The sequence below is a fragment of the Homalodisca vitripennis genome, chromosome 1, assembly GCF_021130785.1.
Source record: "Homalodisca vitripennis isolate AUS2020 chromosome 1, UT_GWSS_2.1, whole genome shotgun sequence".
Taxonomy (NCBI): Eukaryota; Metazoa; Arthropoda; class Insecta; order Hemiptera; family Cicadellidae; genus Homalodisca; species Homalodisca vitripennis.
The window spans coordinates 182391148-182407442 of NC_060207.1; the positions used below are offsets into that span (position 1 = coordinate 182391148).

The 16295-nt window shown below is 31.4% G+C and overlaps 1 protein-coding gene across 1 annotated transcript; it reads left to right on the forward strand.

Moving 5' to 3' along the window:
- The first annotated feature begins 2212 nt into the window (after positions 1-2212).
- On the forward strand, positions 2213-10479 carry LOC124352854 (vacuole membrane protein 1-like). The gene is made up of 2 exons (XM_046802563.1): positions 2213-2538; positions 9060-10479. Exon 2 carries the CDS (start codon positions 9087-9089, stop codon positions 10275-10277), a length of 1191 nt encoding a protein of 396 aa, XP_046658519.1. The 5' UTR covers positions 2213-2538; positions 9060-9086; the 3' UTR covers positions 10278-10479.
- Positions 10480-16295: the final 5816 nt, after the last annotated feature.

A 16295-nucleotide genomic window follows, 5' to 3' on the forward strand; every position in this document is an offset into this window, starting at 1 on the left:
GATATTCAATTTTGATGCTTCTGAGATTATTTAAGTTATGTAATTATTTATGTAAACAAAAAAATAGTGAAAACATGACATCGCTGAGGCACACAAAATATGAACAATCCCAGATTTAATTTGATATTTTAAATTTTGATTCGACGTTGATCTTGGTCACTTGGTATCCGTTGCTCAAATAGGATTTTGTCCATTTTACTGCAAACACTACGGACTGCAAATCCCATAAGCTCTTTTATAATATTTCTGCATCGACTCATTTGAATGCTTTACTAATAATTAATAAAACAGCTCACAACACAAATATCTTTTGAACATCAATTTAATCAATGCAGTTACTGACAATGTCGGTTCAGCATATGATGTACGTTATGGAGGTGGAAGAATATTTTAGTAAAGACTCATTTGTTGTATTAGTGGACTATCTGGAATGAATAAACTGTATTGGATATCTATTACAGTAAACCTCGTTTATGCATATCTCCGGGATATCTGTATCGGATTCTGTACACGGTGTTAGGAATAAGGAATTGTTGAATTTCCATTGTAATTTGTTCCACCGTTAACACATGTAATTTGTGAACAATATGCTGTATGGACAATTCACGTTATTTAGAAAAGTAGATAGAGTAAGGTTTGTTTTTATTGAATAAAACCTTGTAGTGATTAATCAGCTCTATCTTCACAGCACATTGACGAATGTATACAAGTAAAAATATATCTTTTCATAAAAGAGCCAACTAGAGTTATAAGGCCTTCTCACGTGATATCACTAGCAATTTTAGGATCTTTCAAAAAATGCGTAGAGATAGGAATTGTATCGGAGAGTGTATTTATACCGAGAATGGTCATTAACGCACCTCGATAGTGAAATGTTACTAGAATGAAAACCAAAATACAAAATGAATGTGTTTTAATATAATTCCAGTGTCATACGTTAAATAATAATCTAACATATATTTATCCATTTTTTGTTTTCCATTATGTATTTGTTATTTATGTTCTTCTTTTTGGTCGTTAAATATATAGTTCTTGTTATTTTTACTTGATTATATTGCCCTGTTTCATGTGTATTTTTTTAATTAGTTATCCATTCCGAGTCTTTTCTGCATGCTTCGATGTGATAGTTGATATTAAATTGCATGTACCATCTGTATCATATTTGCACAAAAAAACTTTCTTGCGTTCACTATCATTTACTTGAAATCTGTAGTAATATGGGTATGTTTTGGGAAACAATGCTTATTTCAGGAAGTAGGTATTTAATTGGTTTTATGTTTTAATGTAAGTTAAAATTATTGTCAGAGTTTATACATATTGTATACCACGTTATATGTACTGTATGTTATATAAGAAAAGACGACCTCGTGAATAATGCAATGTGGCCTAAACATGTAGTTGTGAATTTATTTTGGTCCGAAGGTCAAGCATCAAGTCTGTGAGTCAGGCCAACAGATTCCTCTAAGTGCAACTATCCAAACTAAAGATAATGTCGGCCTAGGATTGAAATTTCCTTGCGCCAATGTGCAATACATTGGAACAAAATATACTTTTAATTTTTACTGAGACTGTACGTCCAGATATTGTATGTGTATCTGAGCACCACTCAATAAATACTGGTAGTGATATTTACAGTAATACTGGCGATCTGAAAATCAAAGCAGCGTATTTTCGTTCCCAACATAAAAATGGTTTAATTACAATATTTTTAAATCTAAACTCAACTTTAAACACTTAGATTTGCAAAAATTTTGTTTTGAGCAGGATATTTAATTAGCTGGGGTTGTAATAACTAACATACAAATACCTCTGGTGGATATAGCTGTCTTTAAATCTCCTGATGGAAACCTGAATATTTTTTAAGAATCTGGATTTAGTATTATAGAGTTTTGTGGAATTGAACAAGCTTATATCTACTGGTGGTAATGTATGCACCTCAAGGAGGACAACCATGAATATTACTCCAAATTTAGATTATGAAACCTCGGAAAGTTCCATAATCTAGATTTATGGATAGTTAAATGTTGTATACAAAATTGAATCATACACATTAAAACCTGTAACTTTTACACTACCTAGCCAAGGGCACGGGGAATTCAAGTTTTGAATTATTAGACTACAATGTCAAATAAAATTCAAATAACAGCTGTTGAATAATTAAAAAAAAATAATTGTACGCCTGTTGCTCAGCTGTTAATGAAGTTCGATTTTGTATTCTAGTAGGCCTAGCAGACGGCTCTTATATTGCTATCATCAACCGATCAATCTACTATACTACCGAACACAGGTACCACCACCAGTCTTCAGAATCAGATTCAGAACAGAATAGAAACTGTGCCTACATTTACTATCACTATTTGTGTATGGAATTGTCATATTCTGGAATTATTTATAACGATTAGAGTATAAAAACTCAGAACAGAAGGAAATTAATTTTTTTTAATAATTCATTAAAAACTACTGAGAATAGTTTGGTCTTGTGTTTAACAATAATTAATAAAACTATTAGAATAAAGAAGAGGTTATTTCCAGCTCATCGTAAGTACCCATATGGTTATAGATTTAATTAGTATAGTTATTTTTATTATCATTAGAGGTAGTTCTCACATAAACAACTGTTGAAATAATCATGACTATATCGGATCTTTAGAAAATCTGAATGGCATACATTTAGGCAATCATTTAATTAATGATTCAACTAGTGTTAAATTATTACACTAATCCACCAATCAGTTTCAAAGTAGGAAAAAGGAACTAATATCCAAATTGATATCTGTTCTGTTTATTGGAATAACTTAAGTTTATCTGTACTGGAATAGCTGATGACCTCATTTACTGAGTTTCTACTTTATTGGTAGGAAGGCCATGCCTAGTGGAGTAGTCATATTGAGTTAGGTATCAAGTTGTAAGTAAAATCTTATATAACAAAATTAGCCTAGTTTGTCAAAATTATTCAAACAGTTTTTGTGTTAATGTTTTTGCAGACTAAGCTATCAGTTATTTAGTATAACCTACAAACTTTTCTACGCTGACCCCATTTGGGTATCTAGTTTAACATCTTCCAGTCAAGTGGTAGAAAATCCTTGATAAACAACAAGCATATATCAATCCAGGTGCCCCATACTGACTGGAGCTTGTATTCAGACAGACATTTACTTTTTTTTATTAAAGGGCTTCTTTGTATAGAAATGTATTTTAATTGATATAATTAAACATCTTCAGGATAACAGGTACTAACCTATTTGGAAAATTTTGATTAATCCTCTCATCCAGAATCGAAGACAGATGTAACTACAGCTATTTTTCAAACCTATTAACTACATTTGTGTCTCCTCTCCATAAAAAAAGAAACAAAGCCCAAAAATACCCATACCATCCCTCTGATATTATTTGGTAAAACTTTGATATAAATTAAAAGTTTGGCATGTAAGTGCTCGATGTATATTTCAATCCTTAAATTGTATTGTTATAATTGTTTGTAACATATAGGCTAATCATGGCAGATTTAAGAAATTCTATTATCATTTCAAACCTTCCATTGACAATAACAAACTTTAAATAAAGAAGTGAACTTAATGCTAGCAAGAATTTTTTGAGATTTCATTAAAATTGTTTGACAGAGGTATTCTTACAAAAGTAAGTAAGGACATATTATAGTAGTTTTAGATGGCAATTTAAATAGTATCTCTTCATTTGCACATATTAAAATGGATGAAAATAAGACAGTACTACATGTTTGCAAGAAATTAGCAGGTAAGGTTATTATAAATCATCCAATTTTGGAATAATACAATAAATATTCTCTACTGTTTAAATTAATTAAGGGTATAGTATTTTTATATTTTTGGTATCTATGAAGTTAAGGCCAACCCGGCAAATCATGAATTTGAAGTTATTGACATATTCTGCTCATCCTCCCGAACAAAAATATACATGGTATTAGGGGGTGCAAATAACAAATAACATGGCTTTAGGGGGTATATACATAGATAGTTATTTTTAATTTGTAAATGTTTGTGTGCTGTGTGTATCAATATCTCTGTGTATCTTAATGTTACGCGGTAGGGACTGATAGTGTATATGTTATCTGAGCGCTCCAGGGCTGTGCAGTGCTTCTCAAGATATCGTGTACTGTAGTTTGGATTGAGTGAGTGCTTTGTCAATCATGGATCAACCATCTACTAGTCAGACAAATTGTAGTGATTTGTGTGTGTCGGAGTGTTTTGTCGGGCATGTTACGAGTTTACGTTTAACCAAAACGAGATTATTTTCTTTTAATGGTAAGTGTTCTCTATTACTGTCCATTTATATATTAATTAATATTGGGTTTTTACACGGTACTGCCCCGCGCTGATGGCCGGAGGCACTCGTTTCAACCTGATAATAGCTAATTAATTTGTAGCTCGAAATAAAAAAAAATATCGTCATTTGGGTCAAAATTCTGCTCATTTTAGTATTTACTTTACCAAAGATGGTGGCGCATCCAATGACATCATCATGAGGTTGATCAAGGTCACAAAAGGACATGTGATGCCCGATGCGGATGTACAACATGGAAATATTGCTCCAAAGTGTGTGAAAAGTAGTTCCATATTTTATGTTAACTACAACTTCCATTATGTCTCATTTCCACCCCATGAAACCTTATATTGTTTTGTTAAGTTGGAAGATTCCAATAAGTTAATAATACGAAACTTGTATTGTGCCGCTCCGGCTGTTACTTTCACAATTACCATGTTTCTTAAAATAAGACTTTATGACTTGCCCAAAAAGGCTATAAACACTGCCCTTACAATTCTAGGAATCAAAGAAAAGTGAAATATTCTTTGTAATGGTATTCATATGTTTGGTACGTGAATAGACAGGTTGAGGGAGAAGTGTTACGTCGTTGAGTGCCGTCATCGGGATCTGGCATCGTTTTTCAGAGCTTCATTCTGTAATTCTTTTTATAGTTCATCTCAGGTTGTATTACACACCTAAGAGCGTGGGAGTACTCTATTCTTGATCCAGACAAAACTCTCCTACAACATCCTGCAAAAAACTCACACAGGATTAGTTATGTCATTTTTTGTACTGTATTGCTGTTGCTCTGATTAATAGTTACTTCAACTAGATTCAAATACAAATTTAAGCGTATTTTGGTAAAGAATAAAATTTAACATTATCAAGTTTCACTAAAATAAGTAATTTTAGGACCATTCTGTAGTTACAGATTAATAAGTTATAAAAAATATATAACTTTGATTTTACAATGCACCAAGATACTTTCCAACTTATCCTTCCTCAATGTTGTAGTAAAATTAAATTTCATACTTGATGAGCAATAGGAAAACATGCAAAACTGGTATTACGGGTGTTACAAAATATAAACTTGGGGTTCAGCAGAGATTATTAAATGGCAAAAAATTTAACACAACTCAAAAATGTAATTTTTATATGTTTGTTGTTAAATAATTATCTTACAATTTACTTAAACATACACATGATGATTGCTTGACTGATTTAAGGAAGAGAAAATAAGAAGGTGCCATACAGTCTAAAAAATATTGGAGCAGTGACAAGATTAGATACATTTCAGGATATGAAAACCACTAAATATTTGGAAAAAAGTAAAAAATAAAAACAATGTGTATGGATTATATAAAATCAGCTATAAATACATTGTACTTGTCAGTATAATGTTGGCTTTAAAAATACTGATAAAGTTATATTACAGGTGTTACCAATTAAACTTGTAACAGCATCTGTAACCCATGTAACACTAAATTAGTACTAAAAGGAATTATAAAGCCCTAAAATAATACAATTATGCCAAATGACTTAAATCAATACTTTTGCCAATGGGTTCAGTTATACAAAATTTGGTTAGGTTACAGCAGTAACTTTTACATCTTTTTTGTTATGGGTGTTACAAGCTGCAAGCGTTTAGCAAAAATGTAATAGTAAAACAAATTCAAACTTATCTGTGAATGATTCAGTCTGGGAACTATCCATATTATTCTCTTCCAAACTAGGCAATGATTAATTGTTTATAAACTAGCCAAAATATTCTATCGGAAATGGCGAAAGAATCCTCATACTTCATTGTCACAGAATGGCAAACAATAGAAATAACCTTAGCTATTTAAGTAATCTTAAGAACTGTCAAACACGAACATGTGAGGCTTCACAACAGGGCATTGTGCAGACAATAGGGCATTGTGCTGATTCATAAAAAAAGTTGAACAATGGTATAAAAGTTTTCCATCAAAATATTAAGCATTTAGAGTCTAGGAAAATAACTTTAGAGATAATATTATAAGAGGAAAATTCACATATTGTGGTTCTTACAGAGCACAATATGAAATATGGGGCAATGGATAGATTTCAAATTCGGAGATATTATATAAATAATTATTATGCTAGAGAATCTGCAGTTAAAAGGGGGAGTCATGATTATCTAACAAAACCAAATAATATATCAAAAGTTACATGTAAATCTCTTAACAAAGTGTGTGAAGATATAATTTTTAAATGCAATGCTGTAAAGTATCATATAGGTCATTATGCATTATGATTTTATCATTGTATGTGTTATTTTTTAAAAGCTAAGCTCAACAAGTGATGAATTGCTGAAAAATCGTAAAAATTTACTAGTTGCAGGAGATTTTAATATAAATGTGCTAACACAGATAGAGAAGGTAAAGAACTAAAAAAACATGTTCAACAGTTACAAAATGACTTACTTAGTATACTTACCTATTAGAGTAACTAATGAGTCCAAAACAGTAATTGACAATTTTGTTAACAAATATAAATAAAAATCAATTATATTCTTATGGAATTGTAACTTTTCTTGCAGACCATGATGGATAGGCCATCATATATATTAGAGTTAAAAATATAAAATGAGGCTTCTCAAAACTTTTCCAGGAACTACAGAAATATTTAAAATAAGTTTGGCACAAGAAGATTGATTGGGTAAAAAATGGTTAGACCCCAGTAGATTGTAAATATGATGTTTTTAACAATTTGTTTAAATAATATTTTAATACAGCATCCCTAATATTTAATAAAAAATTAGACAACAACAAAGTTTAAATTTGTATTAGTGTTGAATTAAAACAGAAAAAAGCAATTATTGAGTGATTAAGTATAGAAGCAAGGTCTAGACAGAGTTATACTTTAAATAAAAAATAAAAAATTTTGAAACAATAGTACAGAAGGGACCTAAACCATGTAAATAGTATTTTAACAGGAAAATAACGAGTCAAATAACATACCTAAATCATTTGGTAAGTATAGAAGCAAGGTCTAGACAGAGTTATACTTTAAATAAAAAATAAAAAAATTTGAAACAATAGTACAGAAGGGACCTAAACCATGTAAATAGTATTTTTACAGGAAAATAACGAGTTCAAATAACATACCTAAAACATTTGGTCTGTTATAAACAACGACTACTTCAAAATAGCCATAGTTAAAAGGACACAATAGATAATTTACAATTAAACATAAATAAACTGGAACAACAAATGTACATTTAAACCTGAATCCCATGTACGACCAGTTATACCACATGGTTTACTAAAGATTATAGATTCATTTAAAAACAAAAAAAATCAGCTGGTTATTATGATTTGTCCGTTTCAGTATTGAAGGATGTAAAGTATGAATTAACAGATGTTCTGGCACGATTCAGAAATTCTTTTATAACAGGTTCTTTTCCAAATCCTTTAAAAATTGCTAAGATCATACCAGTTTATAATAAAGTTTGTGAAAGTGACAAATCTAACTGCTGTCCAGTATCGCTGTTACATACAACCTCAAAAGTTTTTGAGAAAGCTGTTTCACAAATTCCAAATTTCTGTTTTAACAGATTTCAAATATCTGAAAAATAAATTTATATTGACCCTTACATGGACTTTATCCAGGAAAATCAACCGTCCCTGCATCAGTGAGTCTCATAGAGGCAATTTAAAAACTGATAAAGGAAAAAGTGTAATTGGCATATTTATGGATCTGATAAAAGCTTTGAACAAGTTCATCCCAAAATATTAATTTGTAAAATTGTTAAATTAAAACTTACAGGGATTGCAAATAAATGGTTTCAGTCCTATTTGGTAGACAGATTTTAATAATATAGAATTGACAAGCATAACAGTAATAATCGAGAAGTAAAAACTAAATCTGAGCTAAAAAAATTAAATCTGGAAGTCCTGCAGAGTTCAATATTAGGCCAACTGATATTTATATGCTACAGTACATAATGGATCTACCTATAAATGTTACTGCAATTCTTGAAATAATTGAAGTATATTCATATTTTGATGACAATAATTTGGTTATAGCTGGAAAAACTCAATTGAAATAAAAATCCTGGCATTTTTGGAAATTGAAAATCAGGAAATGGAAAATCTTAGTAATTATTTTAATAAGCGTAATCTAACAGTTAACGTATTATAAACTAACATGATTTCATTTCATACAAGAATATAATTAAACATGATATTAAACGTGATTGATACATTGAACAGAATGTTTTGGTATTTCAGGAACATGTACTGAGCTATACTATGTAAACATTTAAAGACGAGTCTAAGAGTAGTTTTCTCACAATAAGTCTTCACAACATAACTTAACTGAAAGATGTAAAACCTCACTCTTTTAATTAATTTTATCCTGTCAATAAAATCATCATACTCTATTGAAGATTCATTTATAAATGGTATAACTAAATGAAATATGAGTAAATAGGCTTGAGTAAATTTGTTTTTAACTTAATCGGATAAACTGATGTCAACACTTTTTCATTGAGCTCGAATAGCAATGCATATAATGTTGCAGGTGATAATTATCATGTTATTTTTTACAGATTTAATACATTTTTCATGGTCTGTTGTATAAATTATGCTTCTTTCTATAAAAGAGACAGTTTCTAAAATCTGTAGTATCAAATTGCTATAACATGATGTTTATACTCAGCTGTTAATCATATACATTCTTTATTGTTACTTTATGAGCAAAAATTGCATAAGTACTGTACTACAAATATATTGTATTGTTCAATTTTTTTCTAGGAACTGGCGAAACACAAGAAAAAGGTAATGGGAAGGAGGAGATCAAATTCAGGAGATCATAATGGTGGTACACAAACGCTCGTGAAATCTGTTCAACCCAAAGAAAAGCAATCCATTAAAGAGAGTGATATAGTGCTTTGGAAACATCCGTTTCAGACGTTGTCATATTTTTTGTGTGAACTTGGGTACCAGTTCAGTAGGTTTCTTGCAAGTCTATTTATGTATCGAGTGTATGTATTTGTATTGATATTTTTTGTTGTAAATTTGCTAGTATTAACTTATGTTAATGGTCCACACCAACCGGTCGTTAATTGGTGTGCAAAAAAGCTAAAATGGTGCCTATATTGGGTTGGTTTGGGTGTTTTGAGTTCAGTTGGACTTGGAACTGGCCTCCATACCTTCTTATTGTATCTCGGACCGCACATAGCATCAGTTACCATGGCTGCTTATGAGTGTGGTGGACTCAACTTCCCTGAACCTCCTTATCCTGACAAGATCCTTTGCCCGTCTGGTGTTGATCCTCGATGGGTCGCAACCATGGGAAACATCATGAAGAAAGTGTGGCTTGAAGCCACCATGTGGGGTGCAGGTACAGCATTAGGCGAGTTACCTCCGTACTTCTTCGCCAAGACTGCTCGACTCACTGGAATCGGCCAGAGTGGAGATCTCAAGGATCTGATGGAGTTAGAGAAGAAGAAGAAGAACCACAATAAGTTAGGTTATTTGGACCGTGCCAAGCTGGTGGTTGAGGATCTAATCAAACGAGTTGGTTTTTTTGGTATCCTACTTTGTGCATCTGTTCCTAATCCACTGTTTGATTTGGCAGGAATCATGTGTGGTCATTTTCTAGTCCCATTTTGGACCTTTTTCGGTGCAACTCTGATCGGAAAAGCGGTGATTAAGGTAATGATACAAAAGGTTGTGGTTATTACAGCTTTTAATGATGCTCTAGTCACAAAGTTATTGCTGTCATTAAAATACATTCCTAAAGTTGGCTCTCAACTGCAAAGTATAGTCACGGAGTACCTGATAAAACAAAAAGAAAAGCTTCATAACCCTACCGATGACGGATCTAAAGGATTGATGGATATCGCCTTAAACATATTAATATTCACGATGATTTCGTATTTTGCCATATCTATAGTGAATTCTCTAGCCCAAGCTTATCAAAAACGTGTGACCAAATCAAACTCACAAAAAGCTACAAAGAAGAAGTAGTAAATCCTTTGGAAAATGACTTGCCTAAGAATCTTTCAAATAATAACGTATACACCATTCCATGTATTAGTGATCATTGTATACTAATGGTATCTGACATTTGTATGATTGTGTTTGTTACCTTTGTATTTATTAAAATGTATTTTTATTTTTAGTGTTTTATTAAGGATGTTTTTACAGAATAAAAATTTGTTCTTGTTAAGTAACTTATTCAAAACCACTGTCCACTCTACTATTTTATTTTTAAATGGATAACTATTCAATAAAAAATAAATAAAATAAAAGGTCATTTAGTAGTCTGCCACTCAGGCTTTAGTACTATAATTAAGGTGTTTAGACAACATGGATGTGAAAAATGTTACATAATATTTAAATATTAATTGTATTCTAACAGTAGTGGAATTTATGTGCATTGTTCACAGTCAACTTAGATACTAATAGAGGTGTATAATATTTTTATATTTGCTTTGGAGTGACATCTCGTTTGGACTGCCAGAAAAGTTAAGTTAGTGTCACTGTCCAATTTCTTGACTCAGTTCATCAACCAATCGTAAGTAATTGGTAAATTTATAATATAAAGTAAAAAAACATCAAGACTTATCGTAAGAATTTAGTCATATCAACTAATTTCCATGAAATCTTATGATTTTCACTTGATTGGTTGATTATTTTAGAATAGATATGAAAATTGACTATGGATTGTAAAGTTAAAATTTTCTGAAAGGTTTTTCATATCCTCATTGATTATGACTAGAGACGTAATAAGGTTTAAAATAATGATAAATTATCAACTTTCACAGTATTTTGCAGCCATTTAGCCAAAATAAGTACTGCAGCATATATTATCTTATGATACTACAATACTCATATATTACACATTTTGTATATGATAATATATTTATATCACATGCATAAATGTTGTAGTTAAATTATTATAATTGGATTACCACTCACATATGCCAAATCTGTTCATGAGAATATGTGCTTGGTATTAATTATTGTGCAATTGAATAACATACTCGTATAATTTTTATCAGCTTGAGATTACTAAATAATAGGGTATTAGCCTGCTGGACGCAGTATTAACTGGTTACTGGCTAGTGAACAATTAATGATCTTTATACTTCCCTACTCACTATCACCAATACAATCACTAATACCTCATACACTTCACCTTGTCCTAGATTCATGCACTACTACGATACACACATTCTCATTCAATTAGGAGATCCTTCATATGTATATACTTCATACTTTTATTAACTTTAATTATGTTTAAACATTCAATGTTGGTATTCTACTCAGTGTGTAATCATAACAGTTTTATGTAAAGAAAGTGAGCTAATAGTTAGGATGGCTTGTGGTTAAAAATGTTTGTATTAATTGTCAGATACTAATCCTAACTATGGAGGTGCTTCCTTTGATTTGTATAACTTATAATCAGTTTTTATATTTATGTCCATGTTCAAAATTAAACTTCTTCCAAGTACAATTTGGATTTAAAATTAGGGCTATCATGTAGATTTGCTTTTGATTTTTTTATATAGATTAAGATTGGTGTTAACAAAATGCATGTATTTGAATTTAAAACCCTTGCTGGCTGACATAATTATCAAATTTAAGCATCAGGATTTTTGCTAGGAGCATGGTTCTAGTTCTCTAGAATTAACAGCAGAAAGGCATTGGTGCCACAAGAAAATACCTAATTGTAACTATTTATCTCGAAAGAACAACAGGATTTTGGAAATTTGCCATCATTATGGTACAAAAAACAGAACGCTACTATGGAATCCACCCTCTTCTTAAGGTATAAAAAGACTTGATAAAATAGGTTAAGGTGGTAAATTTTGGGTTTAGAATATATCATTTGTAAGTTAAATTCATAGCCAATTAAGATAGCTTCCTTAAGTACAAAAAGTAGAAATATTTTTTGATCACTCCACGTGAAATAGGTACAGGCATTTAACGTAGGCAATTTTGTAATTAGGCTCAAATAAAAACAGCCGAAGATAAAAACACGAACGTTTTACAGTATGTACAATGAGTCGCAGCTTTAGTGAGTGACAGAAATGTTTTTTATTCATTTATGACTTATGGAAATTATTTGTTTTCATTGAATATAATAAAATTAAATGTGTTAAATTTGTTTCTTAATGAAGTACTTAATAAATAAACATTTTAAAACTTTTCAAAGAAATCAATATTTTTATAAAATGTGATAAGCTGTAGGAAAACTTTTATAGCTCTAGAGTAGTGTTGTACCCTTTTGCCTCAAAGGATGTTGAATAACTAACATTGGTCCACCATTTGTTTCATAGAATTGCAACTTTAGTTAATCCATTAATCCTTAGGATGTCCGTGTTTTGGTAGCTTTGGCCTTAGCTATAAATGCACTTATGAATTATTCTTGTTTAACATTTAATTGCTCCATAGAACATTTAAGCCAATAGAAGGTCTAGACCAACTTTCATACCAATCTGTTAAAAATTACAGGTGTAAGCATGATGGTATATAGAAGTCATCAGCGTGTATAGATACAGGATTTATTATTTGTTAGATTAAAAATCAACCTTATTAAAGAGTAAAATTATGTTGTTCAAAATATTGTGTTTATGGGTAAATCATATACCTGACAGACACTGTACATATTGAAAGTAAAACAAAATTGTAGCGAAGGGCGGCTAGGATTGGGTAGGAGCGAAGTAGTCAAGGTTTCATTTCAATGTTGCCGCACTGTGCAGTCTTAGATGGTCACTGCCTCCGAACACAATATGCGCGTGCTCTGTTCTAACCGTATTGCACCACCCGTCGCAGAATCGCTTCCTCATCATAAGGCTCATCACATTGAATCCACCTGGGTTATAGCATAGGGAATACGCCTTAGTAACATAAGGGTGATGTTTAATTTAGTAAAATAATATCTTTTGCTACAGAATTTTGCTTGCTTGCTTAAGAATTTAAAACTGAGAATGGTGCAATTGAAAATCAGGCAAGCTGAGCCACAGTTACATCTGTCTCGATCCTCCCCATGCCAGGTTTGTTTTACTTTTAATTCAACTATAAGTAATTACAAGTATTGAAGTTACCTCCAACGACAACAGGGCCCTGCTTTACAAGAAGTGCGTCCAAATCGGCTGGGATGAAGCCAGATCTCGAATTACAACCCCTGTGGACTCAAACTGTGTGCTGTTACTTTAAACTATCTGTCCATTGGAAAAGAGCTCTTGGAATGATGTTAGGATTGACACGAGTAAGTCAGATGGTGATTTCTTATAGCCTCAAATCAAAGGAATGGTGGATGATATAGACTTCAAAATTGGATTCACTAAGACAAAGCCAGGTGTAGCAAATTGCAGTGATCTCTTCTCATCTCTCAGCACACTAGATCGCTTGCTAGCGCGAGGCTTTGGGCGCGGAGCGGCACCTGCCAACACGCATCTCGTGGGACCACTATAAAATGCCATATCACAATGTCAAGGAAGCCAACCAGTTTTAATTACCTTATGTGAAAAGATTCAAAGCCTTGTTTATTAAGGTGAATTTTATAACATTGTTTTAATAATATTAACAAAAACTCAACAGTATTTTCAATGCAACAGATGTTTTTAGTTCTTCATTAGCGCAATCTGGAATTACCGTTATAGAGTAACTTTGTCTCTGGTATCTGCATTCCACTACTAATGCACTTAATATTTTACAAATTAAAATGTTAACAAATGTTTCAGTCTCTTTGATGAACTTTAGCTTAAACATCAAAGAAGGTTTAAGGGTTTCAACAGCTGTTTAAGTTAAGTATCGTGAAATATAAAAATATCATTATTTTTTCAAATTCTAAAGTGTTCCAGATAAATTTTCAGTCTTTCTCAAATTCGCAATATTCTCAAAATCGAAGGGCGTGTAGCCTTCTTGGTGAAAGCATTTATTTTATGATGGAGCTGCATGATGTTTTTCGAACAGGAGTAGACATATTAGGTAAATATTATTTCAGTTTTCAACGTTGACAATATAAAAATGTAAGTAAAAGTTAGATGGTAACTCGTCTTTGCAATGTGCAATACACTACTGATTAATCACTGTATTTCTATTATTTAAATGTGTGCCTTTTTGATAAACTTCACCTGAAAATATCAACAGCTGTTAAATTTCAGTTCACTTTGGATTACGCAATAATAATATATTGAATATATTTCAATAATTGTCCCGAATTATAAAATATTCTGGGAAACTTCTAAATTTTCTATCCTTATAAACCTCTCTCGGATCACAACGAATAGAAAAAAAGAATTAGCCGGATTGGTCTAGCCGTTCCCGACATTAGCGCCTTGCAACACATTTAGCGATTCATTTTTATATAGAGATTTCTGAATTTTAAAATAGTCCGGAAAACATTTCCTATTTTCTTTTCATCAAAACTTACCTCAGAATTCAGCGATAAAAAAGAGTTAATCGAATTGGTCTAACAGTCTCGAGATTATCGCTTAGCAACACTTGTGGGAATTTATTTTTATTTATAAAAAGACTAGCTGTTACCCGCGGCTTCGCATGCAGTTATCAAAATCGAAGTTCTTATAGGCGTACTACTTAGTAAAAACACTTATGATGTAGAACTATGATATATTTTAAACATAAGTAGGTTTATATCAGGTACATATTATATCAGTGGTCCTGGTTAAGATGATCAAAGTTTGACCTGACATATCTTTTGCTCATGTAGGGATATTTCTGATTCGAATTTATTCTATTTTAGACGCCACAGCCGAGTTTGCCTTATTGCCCCGATTAAGAAAATACAAATACGTAGGTCTTGTAAGCCTACTTCGTTCAAATAGAGTTTAATTTTAGCCCTTGACATATACGTTGTGTCTAAAATATAAATCCAGTGTCATAGTTGAGTTTGTACTGTAGTCCCGACGAAGAAAATATGTGCAGTATATACATAAGTAGGACTGAGAAGCCTATGGCGGTCTAGGGAGAAATCCTACTGCTTTCGGTGTGAGGGAGAAATTCATTTTATGTTTCATTAAATATTTGAAAATAATCGTTGATAAGGTTTTCCGTTATAGAAGCTTTGTTTTTCTCGGAATGTAGTCTGGAAAAGAATGGCTCATTTCTCTGTTTACCCCCACTATTACACTATCATTTCAGTATCACGGAAGCCCACCAATTACGAATAACTTATGCGCAAAACATTTACAGCTCTCTTTATTAAAATTGGCTTTATGGCAGTGAGTAAATACTATTTACAATGCAATAGATGTTTTTAATTCAATTAAAGTTAAATATTAACTTTGTCTTTTCTATTTACATCACTGCTGATGAAGCACTGTTCGAAAATTTAAATGTAAACTAATTCTTCAGCCTCTTTGGTGAACTTAAACTGAAAGTGTCAACAGTTGTTTAGTATAAGTCAAATTTATATTATAAACATAAATATTACAATATTTTTAAAATTCTAAAATATCCTAGGTAACGTCTAGATATTTTTCTTCATATAAACTTTCCTCAGATTGCAATGAATATTAAAAATAAGTATTGGCAAAATTGTTCCAGTCATTCTTGAGATCAGCGCTTATCACCACGTTTAGAAATTCATTTTTATTTATAACATTATGTCGATTTTGTTTTGAAGTCGTAATCGACAAAATCCCAAAAATACCCTCAGAAGTTACGTTACAGAGCAGCTACAATATGTACATATATATGAAATCCTAACAAGCATTCATAGAAAAATATTAGAAAAAAATCCTATTTATACAAAAAATTTCTGTTTTTAAAACTGTTAAGTAATTATAGTGCATTATCTGTAACTCTTTTTTCTTTTGTTTTAGAATATGTAGCACGAAAGAAAATGTATTATAATATTTCAAACCAAACATTTGTAACAATCCCAAAAATAATCGTTTTACTAACGTTAGCGTGAATTTTTTCTTAATTTGTAGTTCTTGAAGGAATCAAAATTCATAGCGACATGCAACTCCTGTATCATGCAACTTGGTATATCCCAAATAAATTGAAGAA